General features: G+C 38.9%; 1 protein-coding gene across 1 annotated transcript in view; it reads left to right on the plus strand.

The window, feature by feature from the left end:
- The first annotated feature begins 3,715 nt into the window (after positions 1-3,715).
- Positions 3,716-20,319, plus strand: part of LOC306765009 (serine/threonine-protein kinase N2-like) — a 61,896-nt gene continuing 45,292 nt past the window's right edge. The window contains exon 1 of the mRNA XM_079252331.1: positions 3,716-3,822. Within this exon, the coding sequence (XP_079108457.1) occupies positions 3,796-3,822 (27 nt within the window). The 5' untranslated portion in view covers positions 3,716-3,795. The remainder of the gene's footprint in view (positions 3,823-20,319) is intronic.

The following is a 20,319-nucleotide window of genomic DNA, read 5'->3' on the forward strand; positions in this document are numbered from 1 at the left end:
AACCTGCAGCACAGCATCCCTCCAAGATCAGGTTTATACGCCCTCTGACATAAAGGTATGTGTGAGACGTAAACAACGGAAGGAGGAGGACAATGAAGAAGCTCTTCTGGTCAGATGAGGCTTAAAAAAAGGGAGTTTTACAACCATCCAGGAAAACAGGCTGTCTGGCAAAAACAAACAGGAGAACCATTCCCATAGTGAAGTAAGGTGGTGGTAGCATCACGCTGTGGTTATTATTTTATTATTCATAATAATTGCAGGAATAGGGTAAATGGTCAGGGCTGTGGGAATGATGGATGGTGATAAATACTGGAAAATTCTTGAGGAAGATCTGCTCCAGTCCTCCAGAGTTTGGGACTGGGCTGAAGGTTCATCCCCCAGCAGGACAACGACCCTCAGCATGCAACACTCCAGTGGTCGAAGGGGAAAATTTGTAGATAAACCATACAGGACCAGGCAAGTTCATTATTAGAGCATATTTAATGTACAAGACAGTTAAAAGGGCCTCACATAAAACATTAAAAGCTTTACAGCAGGATGAAGAAGCATCAGAAATAAGCTTTAAAGGTAGAGTATGTAAGATTTTCAATATTTTCTAAATAAATTAACTAAAAAATAACTACAATCATAATTAGATAGTTTTTTAAACATGTAGGTTCCAATCTGTTCATATTTGATGTGTTATTAAATTACAAGTTTAATTAATGACAAAGACTCTTCTTAAATGTTTGCCTACCAGTAAAAAAAAAAGTTCTTTTTGTCATTTGTCATTAATTAAACCTGTAATTTAATAACGCATCAAATCTGGACAGACTGGAACCTACATGTTTAAAAAAAACTAATTAGGATTATAGTTGTTTTATTAGTTAATTTATTTAGAAAATCTTACATACTCCACCTTTAAGAGGAATAAAATAAAGTCAGAAAAGGCTAAAATAGAATAAGACAAAATGCAAGACATAAAACATATAGAGTGAATGATTAATAGTTGATTTGATGAAAGCTGAGTGATAGAAAAGATTTTAATTCTGATTTAAAGCAGCTGAGAGTTTCAGCAGACATGCAGGTTTCTGGGAGTTTGTTCCACATGTGAGGAGCATAAAAACTGGACGCTGCCTCCATGTTTAGTTCTGACTCTGGGAACAGAAAGTAGACCTGACCCTGATGACCTGACAAATCTGGTTGGTTCATAACCAACAAGAAGATCCTGAATATATTTTGGGCTGAAACCGTTCAGAACTTTGAAGTTTCTTTAAAAACAAGATGTCAGTGTATGATCCGGTTTCCTGGTCTCCATGACGACTTGAACAGCACCGACTACAGCTGCCATTAAATATACTGAAGTTTTATGTTTATTTGTGTTTCTATTGTTGACTTGATACTGTGTAAATCAAAATGGAAATGAAGTGAATTATTTTGCAAGCCTCCGTCTATTTCCATTCAGTCCAATTCACTGTGATTTAGTTAGAAACCAATGAAATCAAAATTCAAGATTTCATTGTTGTTGTTTCTTGAACACAATGTGCTTTTTAAATAAGCCTGTTTACCCAACTTGTGCAGTACAACAAAAACTTGTGACCATGCCTCCCAATCACTCCCCTCCAGGTCTCCCTGCCATTACCAAGGTGAGCATTGAAGTCCCCCAGCAGAACAAGGGAGTCCCCAGAAGGCCATTAAAAGCACATTAAAAAGAGAGAAAAAAAAACCGAGTTGAACTCTTACATTAAGCATAAATGTAAAATCATTTGCTTTTAAAACTGGACCCATCACTTAGAAAAAAAAGTGTTGGTAAAACAATCCAACCCGACTTTTTTCATACATGTTCCAGTGAATTACATGCAAGCAGAATATTACTATTGCTACTATCAACAGGTTGAAGCAGGAGGGCGCTCTGCTGCCGCAGTCAGATTTGTACCATGTTGGTCAAGCTGGAGGAGGGAAGAGGAGTCACAACAGCGGTACACTGCAGAGGTTTCACAATTAAAGATATTAATACCTTTAAACAAGCCTCATCATCATCATCATCATCATCATCATCATCATCAGATTAAATCACAGTAAGCTTTTTTTCCAAACATAAAACATAAAACATAAGCTACAATGAAAAATGCGTCATTTTTTTCCCCCTGATAAAACAAAAATAAGTTGGGATTCATGGCTGTAAATATATATATATATATATATATATATATATATAGATATATATATATAGATATATATATATATATATATATATATATATATATATATATATATATATATATATATATATATATATATATATATATATATATACATATATATATCTATATATATATATCTATATATATATATCTATATATATATATCTATATATATATATCTATATATATATATATATCTATATATATATCTATATATATACATATATATCTATCTATCTATCTATCTATCTATCTATATATATATATATATATATATATATATATATATATATATGTATATGTATGTATGTTCCATAGAGTCCATATAGTATATAAACTATACCCCACCACCCTCCCACCCAACAAAACAAAACAAAAAAAAAATTAAATAAAATAAAAACAAAAAAAACAAAACAAAACAAAAAAAAACCCAACAAAAAAAAACAAAGCTGTATTGGGACAGATGGCTTTATTTTAAAGTCTTCTCTCAACTTTTTGTTCGAGACTAATCATAATGATGTAGGACTTCTGTAGTTTTTACACCATTTTTTCTCCAGACAAAACAAAACAAACAAACAGAATGGGTGATGGATTTCACCCAGTTAAAACTGGTGCGTGACCATGCGTGGGATATGACTTTCTGTTTTTTCTTGCTGGTTGAACAAAAGTTATGATTCAGAGCTTTATCTGAACCACCCATTTATTTATTTATTTATGTATATGTAAGATGGATTGAGATGCATTATTCTATATTATTAAGGCTTTAATAAACATACAGTGTCCGTAAATCAGATCAGCAGTGTATGAATGAACATATAAATGATATTTCTCTGTGGAGTGGGTTAGGCTGAAGGAAAGAAAAACTGTCATTTCCACAAGAATAGATAAAACAATGAGCTACTGTGAGTAAAATGGGGAAATATTCTTCTGCTCTGCGGCACATTTGAAACTAAAATAATTCATGCTCGTTTTATGCTGAAGACCTAACCCGGAAGTGGCATTTGTCCTGTCTGTGGGACTTCATCCACGTCGTCCCCTCCCTGACAGCATTACTCACAAACACACACACACACACACACACACACACACACAAACCGGCTCCCAGCTCGCCACAGAGTCGAGCAGGAGAGCACCTCCGCGGGGAAGATGGCCTCAGTTTCCTCCTCCAGCGGGCAGCGCGCAGACTCCTGCTGAAAAGCCCGGAGGGTTTTCGGCTCTACCTTCCCCGAGGATTCTGCCCAGCCTGGCGACGAAGAGGGCACAGCCCCCCCCCCACACACACAGCAGCTCTCCCACCACAGGACACCCCACTCTGCGTGATGCAAACCACAGTCCGAGAGTTGACACCCAGCGGCCGGGAGGTGACGGCTCCTCTCCGCTCCGCTTCCCCGCTCCTCTGCGGCGAATACGCGCATGATTCACCTGCGTGAAACTCACTGCATCCACGTCCACAGGGACTGTTTCTTGTAGTTTTTACTAGAATTATACAAGACATTGAACACTGGACTGTTTCTACTCAACCTCCGGAGGATTTTAGCGGGGATTTCTACAATGTTCTGGCGGCTATAACTGGAAATAATCGGAGATAGAAGTCATCTAAAAGCTGGTGGACATGATGGCCAATAACAACGAGCTACAAGTGAGTTTCCCAACTTTTCCATCACTATGTGGTCAGGCCTTCTGCTATATGTTGAGATGACAAGCTGCAAGACATCGCATGTAAACTTTACCCCTTTTTCATGCCATGATCTGAAGATTTTCAACATATACTGATGTTTTTTTTGGGGGGGGGGGCAAAAAGCCTCATACAGTATCCATAATGAAAGCTAAGACCAGTTCAATCATCTTAATTAACATAATCTGACTAATTTACACTGAAAACATCCTTAAATTAGGAAATTTCATTGCAAAGAGGCTGATTTTTATTATTTTATGTGTTCTCGGCATTGCTGCTGCACACAGAAATGCACCTGACGGGTTAAAAATAACCACATTTGCTACTACTACTGTCACTACCGTCTGGCTACAAATTAGATTTTCCAAATTTAATCATGCTGTTTCCCATCTGAGCCACAGTATTTGCTGTCAGGTGGAGTCAGAGGTGCTGGTCATGAGGAGGGTTGTGGTGTCAGAGCCTCTCTGTTACTCTGGTGTCAGATCGCAGGATGGAGAGGAGGAAGAAATGTTAAAAATTAAAGGATGGGAGGGCTGAGCCAGAAGCCAGGGCAGCTCTCAGTGGATTGAAACCCATATTACAGGGTTTCACTGCTGTAAAGTGGAAGCTGTTTGTTTGGGCAACTCTAAAATACTGTGACTTTGATAAAACCAGATCAAATAGTGAAAAATTACAACCACAAACTACTCGTTTATCATTTCCATCACATATTAACCTGCCTGCATGTTTGGTTTCACACTTTTATTCCCGCAGCCAGCAAACAACAAATATAAAGATATTAAAAGAAAGAAAGGTGATGTTAAGTGTTTTCCTCAGAAGTTAGCTTAGTCACACTCCATCTGTTACACAACATGACTAAATCAAATGTTGTGAAGGACAGGCGAATTCTTCGTTGACTCTGGTGTTTCTTGGAAAGCTGCAACGTCTACGTGGGTGTGAGGATCAGCACTAACAGCTGATGTGGGCTGTGGTGAGCCAAGAAGTCCTGTACTGCTCCAACTCTCAGTCATACAGGCAGGAAAAGTTGTAGTTTCAGTCATTGAGGAGGTTTAGAGAAGTGATTTATGAATTCGGTATTTTGATGTTTTGATCAAATGATTACAGTGTTATGTTGTAACACAGCACCTTCCGATAACACCTCGAACTTTCAGCCCTTTTCACCGTGGCTCGTTTTAGGATGCGCAGTGAGCAATTCATTTCTATCCTACATCTTATTCTTGTTTTTTTCCATTAAGACTTGTAGCACAGTTTTAATCTATCACACACATGGGTAAAAATTACTCTTAACAACCCTTGAAGCATGTTGTACAGCTTGACAAGGCGTATAGTCTTAAAGCTAATGCTAGCACACACAGCAAACTGAGCTCAGACTAGCACACACCAAACTGCTAGGAAGCTAATTAACTGGGAGGTTTTCTCTTATACTTAAGCTCTGTTACTACCAGCGTGTCGGTGTGTATTTCTTTTTTTGCGTTTCTACAGGTAAAAAATGGGATTTGGGCAGGGTTATCTGCTCCGATCCATCCTACTGCTATCCAGAAACAGGACTTTATGTCAACAGCGTAACCACTTTAAGTCGATACTGAACCCTCTTTTTGGGACAATCTTGTAACTTGGGCATTAAGCGAACCCATCTGGTAACACGTTTATACACCTGTCATAACATCAAATTTCAGTTCAATAAACTGTTTTCTTCACTTTGCCCCAAACCTTCATATTTTTATAAAAGTGGTTTTAGCGGCTAATGCTAAGAACAGTCGCTTATAGCTAAACTTCAGTCATGTGACTTTTACAGGTCCACATTTAACTCACTAAAGAAATTATGTTAATCTAATGTTGAGCAAGGATGATGCAAAACATTATCAGAGTATTTGCACAGTTACGTTTCGAGTTTCTACACAACAAAGTCGATAAAAACATGGATCATCATCATGGTCCAGACTTTTCACAAGACTGCAGGCTCTGTTATTTTGTAGCTACAAACATCCTGGTGATAGAAGTAGGAACGTTAGCTCATGTTATGTGTTGCTGCTCAGCAGCTGTGTACTTCGTAAATAAAAAGGGAAAGCAGTGACAGGTTTTATCACTTTATGAGTTTTAATTTACCCACAAAATATCAGAAGCTAACAGAGAAAGATGCTAAACCCACTGAAGTAAAGTGATTTACAAAGCTCAAAGTGATGAAACTGATATTCTAATCAGGGTGATGCAAAATAAATAAATAAATAAAATTAATTAAAAATCTGATTTCTGGCTGGGAAAAATATAGAATTGCTAATAAGAAGCCAGATTTTAAAGTTGGGAAAGAAAAAAGAGATTAACCAAAGAGAGAGCGATGGATAGATAGATAGATAGTAGGGGTGGGAAAATCGAATTGAAAACTGAAAAATCAGGATTTTTTGCTTCACAGTTTTGAAAATTGATTTTTTTTTTTTGTTAAAAATTTTTTTTTGTTAATAAATGAAAATAATCCATTATAATTTTTTTTTTTTTTTTTTTAAATCAATCGTTTTACTTGTCTTCTTGGGCATTATAGCAGCACAATGATGGTCTGTCTACTGTGTAGATTTTTCCAAATTGAAATCAAGAAAAATGGCGAGCAAAAGAAAAAGTTTTATAAAGTTTTTTTTGTTTTTAATCTACAAAAATCAGCGATATCGAAGGATTGTGAGAATTACAATTTAAATCAAATCGGCGCCCCAAAAAATTGGAATTGAATCAAATCATAACAAAAACATAGCATCACAGCCCTGATAGACAGATAGATAGATAGATAGATAGATAGATAGACAGACAGATAGACAGATAGACAGACAGACAGACAGACAGATAGATAGACAGATAGACAGACAGATAGACAGATAGACAGATAGACAGACAGATAGACAGACAGATAGATAGATAGATAGATAGATAGACAGACAGATAGACAGATAGACAGATAGACAGACAGACAGATAGATAGACAGATAGACAGACAGATAGACAGATAGACAGATAGACAGACAGATAGACAGACAGATAGATAGATAGATAGATAGATAGATAGATAGATAGATAGATAGATACTTTTTTTGTCATGTTAAGGAAATTTAGCTAGTTTCTTTATAATTTTGCCTATAATACGGAACGGCCAGAGGAAAAGAGTTAGAGCTCCTTCTTCCCAAGGTACAGTGAATGCATCACGATTTAAAGTTGAAGTGAAGTTGAGATAAAATAAAAACACTAAATATTTCGGCTCTGAAGCTCTCTGAATGACATGTTTTTAAATCTGAGGGGTCCAAACAAAGTGCCAGAATTGACCTCTTCCAGACACAAAGCATTTGTTCCTTTTAGGCGGTACAACATGCTTACTTCATGCTGACACTTCCATTTTGATTTCTCTGTACTTCCACCATGTCAGCGCTTTTCAGCGGCGTCGTTTGACCAGTGTTTTAGTGAAGACTTGGAAAACCACCTGTCTTCTTAAAGTAGCAGCAGCAGGACTGCTAAAGAGTGTTTGTTTCTCCATGTTTCCTTGCACGAGGACAAAATTACGTGTAGCATTCAAAAAGTGAACAGATGAAGAGTTAAACTGCATCTTGTAATGAACATCGTGCATTTAAAAGGGAACTGGAGCAGTTTGCTGTTGTTCTTGTCTTCTGTTTGTATGAGTGAAGACACATAAGCAGCTTGTTAAAGCTTTCATCAGGATGCATTTTGAAAGCACTGCCCCACTTTACGCACATTTTCTTTACAGATTTTTTTGGAACAGAAATGTTCTCGCCAGGGTTACAGACAACAAAATGTCCCACTTGTCAAGCTGCCCAGTTTGCCGTCCATCCTTGTGCTGCACACAAAAAGATGATGAGTCATTCTCAGCGCAGGTAGCTGTAAAATTCTCCTTCCCTGCTGTGCTGATGATAGTTTAAAACTTCTCCAGGCCACCTGACTGAATCAGGTTGAGCCGTTTCTGTCTGCAGCGATGAATTCAGCCTCCTGCGCTGACTGGAGCTCCATCAGCTTCCCTGCAGGCTTGCAGACAAGCAGCGAGCGACAGCTGATTGGGATCCAAGGGTCACGCTGGTGATGATGATACACTGAACCTGTCAGCGTCTCACAGCACATCAGTACGATTATTATGCTGACTTTATGGCTCTTTTCTTCCTTTTTATCTCAACCTCAATTCATCACCGAGCCTGAAATGAGGTCCAGTCTCATCTTACTGAAGGTCTCGTCAAGGGAAATGACTGAAATGACCCCCTTTACATTCGTTAAAAACCCATTATCTCTTGATTCATAGAGCGAAGCTGTCAGTTTAAGCTGCCGCTTTCCTGCCAACTCCGTCTCGTTGGCACTCCTGGATTCATCGATTTTACAGCCTGTTTATCTGTTTGCCAGCCTCCCCTTTGGATGGCTGCGAGGAATGCAAATCAAGCCTTCTGCTGAGGATGTGGTCTCTCTGCCGATTCGATATCATAATGCACACTTTGAGGAAGCCATGCGCTCTCATGAATTCTTTATTTCTGTCGGTTTCCTGGAGTCATTATCCGTAAGAGGCACGTCGGCGGAGGTGCTGCTTCTTCTCTCAGCATTGAAGAGCAGAGGCTCCAAATGACTTTTTTATTGATCCCTCCAAGAGAGTGCAGGCAGCGCCCCCGGCCTGTTGATGGTCTCGCGTGTGTTTTCATACACAGTGATGTGTTTGCATCGCACCCACAGTATTGCGTGTCTCCAGCAGCCACTGCTACGGATAATAGGATTAGGAGACTGTGGACTTTTCTCTGTCTCTGACCTCCTAGGAGGGGTAGCATTAATGCCTTCAGTCACCCACACAGGCTCATGCTCACATATACCACCCAGTGCCTCCTGCCTGGATCCAGGATTACACTGTGTATGCACAAATCTGTCTGTCTCACAGACACCCCGGGAGACAAGCTTACGACTGCTGCATGTCAGCTTCTGTGCAGCTACCAGACAAGCAAATGCTTGCGTCTGACCCTGAAAGTGTGCGGCAGGTTCAGGTTGACGCGGTGGAGGAATGATATTGTTAGAGGAAATCTAAAACCCCTCCACAGCTTCCAGCATTTCACCATGATGGTTTCATCCAGCTCTTCCATTTCCATTCAGCTGACCAGCCCAAACACCAGCTGCTGCACCCAGCAGCCTCTCAGAGGATTACTCCCCACTGATGCCAAACCAAAAGAAGACCAGTGAACCATAAATACTCACTAGCTACTGGTTATACTGGTTATGTGTGTTCAGTTGTAATGTGCTCTTGTCTATGTGTTTAACTGGATCCGTCACGAATGTGTTGCTAAGGAAAGAAGCCTTTAGTTTTAACTGTAAACGATAAATCTGTCAGGATTACTTGTAAATAGACAAGAGAAAGGAAACGTTTAGGGGTGATTTGTTGGTCGGCGAAACCAGCGTCGAGGCTGTTGTGTAATGTCAGAGGGCACCGCGGCTCAGCGCTGGTTGGGAAATAGCTTACACTGTGTTTTTTGTGCTGTGGTTGTCACTGAAGGAAGAAAAGGGAAGAAATAAAATGAGGCTGTAAAATGGATGAAGCTGTTCTGATTTAGAGCTTTTGATAATAAACTAATAAATCAAAGAGAGAATAAATCTTTGATTCATTTATGTGAGTAAAACTGCATTTTTATGTTGATTTCTTTATAGTTTTATCTTTTCATATTATGTAGTCGGTGTTGCCTCAGAACTGCCTTCATTCTTGATGGAATCTGCTTTAATGTTGGACATGTTGTGTTTTAGGAGATGATAGAAACCTTGCTTAACAAACCTTGATCAGAACCAGTACTAATTTGACTTCCTATTGTCTTTCTATCATCTCCAACCAGTCTGTCCATGTTGCTTCAGACTACTGCTGCTCGCTGGATAATTTCTCTTCTTCAGATCATTCTCTGCAAACACGAGAGATGGTTGTGTGTGAAAATCCCAGTAGATCAGCAGTTTCTGAAATACTCAGACCAAGAACCATGCCATGTTCAAAGTCACTCAAACCCTCCTTTCTTCCTCATTCTGCTCAATTTGAATTTCAGCAAGTCATCTTCACCGTGTCTGCACGATTAAATAGTTGCTGATTAGATTTTTGCCTTAAACAGATGAACAGAATTATACTTAATAAAGTGCCCTTTAGGTTTACATTCATATAAATACATTCCAGTAGAAATTGTTTCATTTTCTACATATTTTGTGACCCAGTCTTTACAATAATTGTGACACACTTGAACACAACTGAAGGAAAAACAAACTTTTAAAATGATTTCTAAACAAACATCACTAGTTATAATATTCTGCTGAAATGTTCTGCAGAAAGTATTTCTTGTTGCCATTTTGCACAATTAGTCCTCTAGGCTCCATATGTTTGCTGACATTTCAGGAACTTTGGTGCACACAGGTTATTTTTATTACAGTGACTGTTCTGAATCTACAACATTTCTGATTCTAACAAAGGCAGCGTTGCTTTTCTCTAACCAGAATCAGAATAAGCCATTATCAACCCTTCTTCTGTTTGAGCCTTCATTGACAGAATTGCCGGCAAGCTTAAGAAAATGCCAACTTGCTCTGTTTCAGGTTTAAGACAGCTTCTTATATATGTCTTTAAGTGAGTCTTTTTATTAGGATACAAAATTTACTGTTGAATCATTGCAACTTCCACCACCATCACACTTCCACCACCATGCTTTATCTGTTGTTAGGAGGCTTTTTCCATGAAAGTTGCTTTTCTGTGCCAAACATATGTACTGGAATTGTGGCTGGACAACTACTTTTTTCCACATATCATTATGTGAGCTCATTATTGCAGATGGTGTGGTGTTTTGCCTTTCTGTTTTCTGTAGTTTTGCTCTCATGGTAAATGGACAGCAGAAGTGTTTTCCTGCAACATGCAGAAGAAATAATGCAGTTTTCTGACTGTAGTCCCACACATTTATATAAACAGTTACAAAGTTACATAAAAGTATAGGATAAAATCTATACTTTTTTGTAAACTTCTTTAAAAAAAAAAAAAACAGCAAACAAAGGAGATTGCCGTTATATAAAAGATATTTATGAAGTCCACTGTTGGATTCCACTACAGCTTTCTCCACGGGACATTAGCAAGCTTTTTTGATGTCCAAATCAGATGTAAATTGGGCTTTCAGGGACTCATCCCCTGAGTAATGTTCACTTCCTTCACCACCCATGTAAGCGAATATCAGATCTTTTCCGGGAAGCTCATGAGACATACAGGCTGTGTGTGTTCATATGTAAATCACTCACTAGAACAGCAGTTTATTTTTGTAGAAAGGTATAAAAGGCCAATTACAAAGCTGATCTGGAGTGGGTCCTCAGTGTCACACTGTAATCTTTTCTTGTCAAGACCATTATTTTTCATTGAATTGGTTTAGAGTTATTATAAATGGGACTCAAGTGGATCTTGTGGATTTGTTTAGACTGGATTATAATATGACTACAATGAATTGTAGTAAATTTGACTGTTTCTGTAAAAGTACCTTGAGATGATTCAGTTTTGAATTGGTGCTATAAAGATAAAGCAGCATTGAACTTAAATTAATTGAATTTAACTGAATTTAATCAAATCAAACTCAATCTTCAGTGAGTTAGCTAAAAGCTGTCCTTTAATGTTCAGATTTCAGAAGTCTCGTAGATTATATCCTCACACTAAAAGTAAACCCTGCGTAGCAATGCATTGTCTTTTTAGTTTGAAGTTTTAAAAGACGTTTAACGATCCGCACAGGAATTATTTTTGCTCGCTGGGTTAGCACTGTTTAATAACTGTAATGGTCCATCCTGAGGACCATTACATTTTTAAAAACTGTACTAAGAGATATAAAAGATACTAAGGTCCTGACTACATCTTTCCAGAAGAACGGAGACCTATTAAGATTTTAACATCACGAAGAGGGCATTGGCCAGTTAAGCTAGGACTTCCTAGCTTACTTTATTCTTACTTTTCACATGTAATAGTCTGCTTGGTAGTTTCCATAGAATGGTTGAAGTAAAACTCATTGCATGTTTGCTAAACTTTTGCACAATTTTAAAAGAAAAACATACAGACTTAAAACAATCTATTGTCTTACTTAAAATTCCCTCGTATTAGCTCACAGCTAGCTTAGTTAGCTTACTTGGCTAGCTTAGTGTCGCAAAAAAAATCTGGTGTTTGACCAGTTTGCTAATTACATAATGATAAAGAATAGGGCTGGGCGATATGACCAAAATCTCAAATCCTGATATAGCTCATTTTATATACCCATAACGATATACATAACGATATAAAATTGTTTTTGTCAGTCATTATCAGTTATGTGTCAGATGTGCTTGGCAGCGGCAGCAGTGATCTCCTTCCATATGTGGGAACTTTTGCTGTATGACGTTTCACGTCATGTTTCAGCGTCTGTGTCTGGAGTTTATTACGAGCGCTTTCGCCACCACTCGATGCTGCTTTTGTGGCTTTTGCTCATTGACTCCATTCTTTATTCTGTATTCTTTATCCTGATTCTTGTACAGGTGATGAAATGAGTTTGTTGTGTCTGAGTCCGCTGATGGGACTGTGAGCTACTCTGTTGTCGGTTCCACGTCGGTCTTTTTTATATTCAAACTGCACCACAAAATAAATTTCTCCTCTTTTATGAACAAGCTCATCAGTTTTGGTTAGCTCGTCATCTTTTCGTGAATAATCCTGCTCTGAAACTCTGCTACAGTCTTTCTCCATGTTTTAATAACTATCTTGCAGGTTGACACTTGCTCTTTTAGTAGAAACCGAAGCAATGAAAACAGGAACCTCGGCAGTGTGACCTGATTGTGGTTACTTGAGGCATAGAGATGAGTTGTCCTGCCACCATACTGAGGTCATGTGATAGCCTGTGTGTTGGTCTACAGAAGCGGTGTTGGGTTTAAGGGGAACACAGAGCCAAGGCTTCATGGGAAATGTAGCACACCTAGGCCATGATGTTGCTCTCAACAGTAGACTGTCTGTTCTGTCGGCCCAGGGGCCATAAAAGTGAGACAGACAGATAAGAAAAACATCTATTATTACCTGCTGCACAGAGATAGTTGCAGCATAGCCCACATGCCTTCCTTCACGCTGTAACTGAAACTTCAGCTTTTGTCATTAAAGTCTAAGAGGCTGAATTGCTGGAACAGGGGGATAATGAGGCACAAACAGCAGCCAGGTTCCATTGTTAACTCTGCTTTCCCCTGTACACCATTGACAATGGACGGGATATGATGAAAGTTGTAACTGGAGGAGTATAAATAGTGTTCAAAGAATACAATTTAATGTCTGGGAAATTCCACATACAAGTAGAAAGGGAAAGTTGTGATGAGACATATAGCTGGTAGCTGTGTTACTGAGACATATTACTGTTGGTTGTTTAGAAATCACTCGATCCTCTTCTTCGTCTACGTCTGACTCACGAATCTACAATATAGGCCATTGGTTAGACGAGCCTTGACGTGTGTTGGGATATTTGCTGAATAACTTTGCTTTCATTATTCTATTCTATTCTACAGTCATTTAGCAGACGCTTTTATCCAAAGCAACTTACATATGAGTGAGAACAACACAAGCACAAAATCAAACAGTAAAGGACATCATAGGAAGGGGCTCGTGGACTGTCCAGTTGGACACAGGTCCTTCCATAAAGTGCTACAGGTGTTTTTTGTTGTTATGTACGCCCTTCCCACTCCATAATATCACCAATGTTACAATACAAAGAATTAATACCATAATGTTTGTTGCAAAAAACTGGGCTAAGTTCTCCAACTTTCCAACAAATATAGCCATTTAGGTCTATTTTCTAATACAGTAAACAGGGCCCTCTGGTGGCAATAACAGCAACTGCATGTGATTTGTAAAAATGGCGACCCATTAGGGTAATTGTTGCATTGTATAAAGAATGTATTTTAGTGGCTAACCATGATAGTTTTCTAACCCTACCTATGTGATTTTGATTTCTAGCCCTAACTGAATTATTACTATAACTAAATCCAGCCAGGAAGTGGTAAATTTTTTTGTCAAAAGTTATTGCGTTTACGCGCAACCAAGTCAACTAACAAAATGGTATTGTGTGTCGTTTGGTGGCTATCTTGTAAGAGTAATGTATTTCAGCTTCAATCTTGATCATTTATAAATTCAACAGAATTGTCTAAAACTAACCAGGAAGTTACTTAAGTGTTCCTGAAAAAGTTATATTATTATGTTCTTTTCATCTCATTTCATTCATGTGACCCCCACATTGCCTGTCCCATTAGTTGTGCATATTGTGACATGGTGGTCAACCTACCACACTGTAGCCCAGAGTGGTGGTGCAGTTAGGCATTTTTTTTCTAGAGGTTGTAGTTTCTGAACTAATATTTAGTAAAATAAGATTTACTTGATAGGAGCCATTTATCTTGTGACCTGACGATTGGTGGTTCGAGTCCTGCTACCCTATGCTGCTGCACCCCGAGGAGGATTGTTCTCTGAGAGCCGGTCCCAAACCTGGATAAATGCTTAGGGTTGATGATTCGGGCGATGATTTGCTGTGGCGAACAAGAGGAAACAATGACAACTACAACTTGATAAGAGTACAAATGAGCACACGTAGAAGTAATGGAAAAGTCACACTCTTAAGTACTGTAATACAATGAAAACCTAACTCACACCACGTTGAAATGATAGCAATGTGAAATAGGACAAAAGTTGAAAATGTGCATATGTGACATGTTAAAAATATGCTAAAAGTGATATTGAAAATTATGCTCCTAAAACTGCAGCCACTGGTGTTGCAGAAGTGTATGTTAAACATGTTCTGGATCACCAAAAATGTATGTTTGCATTGGTTTTAGTTGTTAAAATGGTGTAACTAATTGACGTTACTCTAGAGTTCCTTTTAAAGCTGTGGTCTCTAAGTTTGGTCCTCGAGAGCTACCATTCTGCCAGTCCATCCTGCCAGTTTTAGTGTTTTCCTGGTACAACACACTTGACTTAAATGAATAGGTTCTCCAGCTACTTGTGTTGTATTCTGCACCTATTTGTTTATGAGCCATTGATTTGGGTCAGGTGTGTTGCAGTGGAGGAACACTAAAGCCTGCAGGATGGTAGCTCTCGAGGACTGAAGTTGGAGACCCCTTGTAAAGTCAGATAAAGGTAAAAACGCTGGTTGCTAAGGAAGACGTTAACAACACAATTTGTGCTCATATTAACACAAGCTAATGCCCAAGATGTGGACTCCAAGCTGGAGTCCAATGAAGAATCTAGACCAGGGATGCCCAGCTCCGGTCCTCTAGGGCCACAATCCTGAAGGTTTTTCATTTATCCCCGTTCCAACCCACCTGACTCAAACTAATCAATCATTGTGCAGAACTTCATTGGCTGTTGAACCCATTTAATGGAAGCCAGGTGTGTTGGAACAGGGACACATCAAAAACCTGCAGGACAGCGGTTCTTGAGGACCAATTTTGGGCACCCCTGATATAGACCATGATACAGTGAAACAGTTGGTTACAGTTTAATTGCACCAAATACACACAGAAATAATAGTATAAAACCAGCAAAATGCTTACTTACAGGAGCAGAAACAATGCAGGAATATTTATGAGAGGTCTGAATCATAGCTGCTTAAAGGTATGAGAAAACAACCTTCATGGTCTTATAGATTGAAGGACTTAATAAAACAAAGACTAGAACTGATCTGCAAATAAACATAATGTTAGAGCCACACAGTCTCCTTCATTATCATTATTCAGAGTTTTACCCACATTACCCACACTTCTTCAGTATTTTCCAGGCTGCTTTTGAATGAATTTTATACAATGAATACACCCTAAACATACTAAATAATAGTGCCATAAGCCTGTCTGAGAAGCTGGACAAATCTAAAAAAAGTAGTCTCGTTGGACTTTTTGATGGAGTATTGTTTTCATTCGGGGCTATTATACAACAACAAATATAACCTGTAAACACTTGTGCTGCTTGTGTGTTTCCTCTCCTCCTCTGAATACTGTTGTAATCAACAGCATTGCAAAGAGGGATAATCATCTGCATAACGGAATGGACCTCTTATCCCCCTCAACCCTTCTGCCATAATCATTTTTTAATCTTCCTCATCCATTACTATCATGCTTGCACCATCATTCCATTACTATCCACTCCCCCACGTCTAGCTCTAACCACTTTTTGTGACTTGCTAGGGTATGTAAAGCAGTGTAGAGTGTCTACAGTAAAATATGTGACTGAAAAGGACACAGATGCAGGAGGATGACATCTTAATAGCTGCAGATTTAAAAGCATGTGTTTGATTTTCTGGTGAAATCTCTGGCGTACAAGTGTGCAGGATTTACACAACATCTGAGTCTGGATCAGTCCCAAGGATGGGGGATGTAGTAGCTCATTCATCTTTTAGGCTGTTAACTTCCTGTGAGATTTCAGGGCTGTAAGATGCTGAGTAATAGAACGACTGTGAAGGAACGCCTCACTGAGACTTGTTTTACGTCTTCTTATTACTGGGAGTGATGTAATGGTTTGCTTACTTGAAATGAAATAATAAAGTCATGCATCGGCAAGTATGCACATCTATCCCTGTAAGACGTCACATTGCTTAAAGGAAGAGAAATATTTCTAATAATATGAAGTTTAAATGGCCATTTCCTTTTTATTTTTGGTGATGTTTCTGTTTCTTGTCTAACATCTCAGCCTGTATTATCTGCCTCTTCTTTACTGCATATCTCTTAATTTGAGATATGATTATTTCTTTGCTTTAACTTGAACAGAAACTTCCTTTCCTCCTGTCAGAGTCATGAAGCACACATTTCTGCTTGTGATTATTCAAACTACAGAAGTTGAGTTAACTTCAGAGATGGAGGCTGATGACGGATATTGTATGATCAGGATATTGCATTATTAAATGTTATAAAGCAACAAAAAGCAAAGCAGTCTTTGTAAACTGAAACAGAACATAAACATCTATCAGCCCTCTATATTAGTATTTACACACCATAAAATTACAAAAAAACAGTATATTTGCACCAACAAGGTGATTCCCATAGAGGTATTAGCTGAAATCCTGGTTTATCAACATGGTATACAGTAAGTCCCTATATATTTCAGGAAAGTGGAGCAGTGAAGGAGAGAAGAAGAAGGGTTTGGTTCAAACAAACTATGTACAGCAGATGACAGGGATCTGAAAGTGTCCCTAACAAATGGACATCTCAAGAGCAACAGCAGAGCTGAGCAGGCCCAGGCTCCAACAGCAACCACCGGTCACAGGACCCACTGGGCTCAGAACACAGCTAACTGGCCCAAGCTCCAGCAGAAGCCACAAGGCCCAGGTCTCATCATTTGTTACTGGGTCCTGGTCCCACAGAGAGCTACTGGGCCAATGTCCCATCGCCGGGCACTGGGCCTAGCCTGCAAGCCGGAACCACTATAACAGCAAACAAGCAGTAGTGATTAAATGGGCGGCTGTAGCTCAGGAGGAAGAGCAGTCGACTTTCAACCGGAAGGTTGAAATTGATTCCCCCAATTCCCCTGAAGTGTTCTTGGGGAAGACACTGAACCCAAAGTTCCCCCCTGATGTGCCTATTGACACAGTGTGTGTGTGTCTGTGTAAATGTCAGAATGTAAATTTAATTGTTGATTAGTTTAACAGTAAACTCCTTTTTACTCTCAGAATACAGAGTGTTTACACAAAACAAAAACCACCAGGTCAAAATGAAGAAACAAGGAGTTAAAAAAAGAAACAGCTGAAATAGACTGGAGGAAGAAAAGCCTAACCATCAACGATGACATTTTTAATAAAAACAAAAACCAGAAACTATAACGCAATAAAACAGACAAAATTATTCTGGACAATCACAATGACCCAAAACCTGGTTTTAAATTATCATTAAATTTTCATTAAAATTAATATCATTAAATTAAAATTAATTAGCTTTTTAACCAGAGCTTCTAAAGATGCAGGTGTGACTGCAGCAAATGTAAAATGTGAGGAATTTCCTCATTTAATAGATATGATTAAAACTTTTAATAACTCACGCTCTGTGAATTATAATAACCTTTACCACTTTGTATTGGGGAAAACGTTTTGTCTTGGTTGACGCAGAGATGATTAACAAGGTTTTTTTTTTTCCTCAGGCAAAACTAAAACTTGTCTACTAGACCCAATCTCCTCTTTTTAATTCAGTGATGATTTGGTTTGATGACACAGTGACATATATTTAATCAACCTCTGGAGCTACTGTGGCCCAGTAGTGTCCTGAGAGAAGCCAGACCACACAACGTTATTTTCTCTCATCCAAGAGCGTCACTTAGAGCAGTATTTTGCTTTACGTCATTGTGTCAGACTCTAGCAACAGGATATCAACACACTGATCAATTTGCATGCACAGTGTTCTGAATGTGGCTGATTTACCAAACGAAACCAATGCATGTTCTCCCCGTGTATGCGTGGGTTCTCTCCGGGTACTCTGGCTTCCTCCCACCATCCAAAGACATGCATGATAGGTTAACTGGTTACTCTAACCTGCCCATAGGGAGTGAGTGTGAGCGTGAATGGTTGTTCGTCTCTGTGTGGCCCTGCGATGGACTGGCGAGCTGTCCAGGGTGTACCCTGCCTTCCGCCCAAAGCCAGCTGGGATAGGCTCCAGCTTCCCTGCAACCCTGAATTGGATTAAGCGGTTAGGATAATGAATGAACCAATGAAAACATAATTAGAATAAGTGAGGAATAGAAAAACAGAACGGGACAGATATGAGAAGAGTCAGCATTGCACTGACTTTTACTGGCTAGAGAAGGCTCAGAGAAGAGATAGGATGCAAGATGGATGCTGAATTACCTGTCAGAGAAAATCTAATTCCATTACTGTTGCTTTAAGGAAGGGGAATGGATAGAAAAGACTGAGGTATGTTAAATGACACAAAAACTGGACTGAAAATCAGTGGCAACAGGTTTGACGGAGTAATCAATCCTCCTCAAAGCCTGGACCTCTTCATTCCTGAGGCAGCATGGGATCATCTGCAATGAGAAAGAAAACTTCATTATTCCCCAAAAGACAATTTATCAAAACAAAATAGCAAAGCAATAGTTACCATCCTCTATCGAGCATTATCATATCAACAAATCCTCGACCAGGGACAGCTCAGCAGAGTTAGATGCAAAATAATTCACAAATCACAGGAAGTTCACAGTTCACAATAATTCACTGCAAAAAATATTTCTGTATTTATGCATTTAGCAGATGGGATAATGAAATTGGCATAGATCTGGAATACGGGTACTCTTAGATCTGTGAAAAAATGGGCACATTTAGCTCGTGAAGTTTTTTAATCGAGCTCTTGATTAATTTAAAATGTGAACTAATCTTCCTTTGGTCTTTATCCTCCTAAAAAGCCAATCCTTCACCTCATATCTTGATTTAAGTAACCTTAGAAGTTTTAATGAATAAATCACATCCACCACAGGCAGCAAAGCATTCCCACACCATGATAGAACCTCCACCATGCTTCACTGTAGTTTACTCTGACTTTCAGCTTGTTGCTTGTCAAAAAATGGATGTACTGCATTAAAAACAACTACACTTTGATTACTTGTCGACAAAACACAAGCTCAGAAAGACTGCAGCTTACTCTTTAACAGCCTTTTAAACTTTAGTCTTGATTTTCATACTTTTTTCCCCAAAGTTGCAGCTTCCTTTTTGGCATTGATCCATAAGGACCTTCTTAGCTCATGTGCAGAATATGTTGCAGAGTTACACTTCTAGTCCAAGTAAATCTTTAGTGCACTGTATGTTGATCTTTTCATAACCTGGACCAAGCTTTGCTTCTAGGAAACATGTGCACATCTATTTTTTAAAGATATTTTGATAATAATAATGTATTTATTTGCCCTTTCTCTAAGTATTTCTAAATTCTGACACAAAAATTTAGATGCTACTTAACGAAGTTTTGATGTCGTAGTTTTTTTAATTCTCTCTACTCACTTGAGAAGATATGTACCCCAAAGGTCATGTTATTTCCTCTTCTTTAATATTAACTTCCTTAATCCCATGCTGATGTCTGAAAGAGGCCGATTAAGTTGGTGAGCTATTCTCTGTGAGGTTTTATGCTGTTTGACTCCTCAGGCTCCCGAACAGACCGCCTGTTTGTTGCAGGAACGCTCACAATGGACAAAGCTGGGAACACAAACACATAACTGTTTTACTGAGGCCTCTTGAGAAGATAGACTCTGTCACAAAGATGCCATTCATGCTGATCTGCTCCTTCCCAGCTGTGGAGCGGACACTACTGCAACACGCCCTCAACGCACACGCAGACAGATGTGCGCTCAGGAACTCACAAGACCCTCTTTCTCACCCAACATTACGCACAGCTTCTCTCCTGTTTGCTCAAGCTCGTGCACGTGATGCCTCCATGTTAAGCACGTATGCATAAAGCAGCAAAAGCAGATTTGGAAACAGCATTTCTCTGGAATATGAGGGATTT

This window comes from Telmatherina bonti, assembly GCF_933228915.1.
Source record: "Telmatherina bonti genome assembly, chromosome: 14".
Taxonomy (NCBI): domain Eukaryota; kingdom Metazoa; phylum Chordata; class Actinopteri; order Atheriniformes; family Telmatherinidae; genus Telmatherina; species Telmatherina bonti.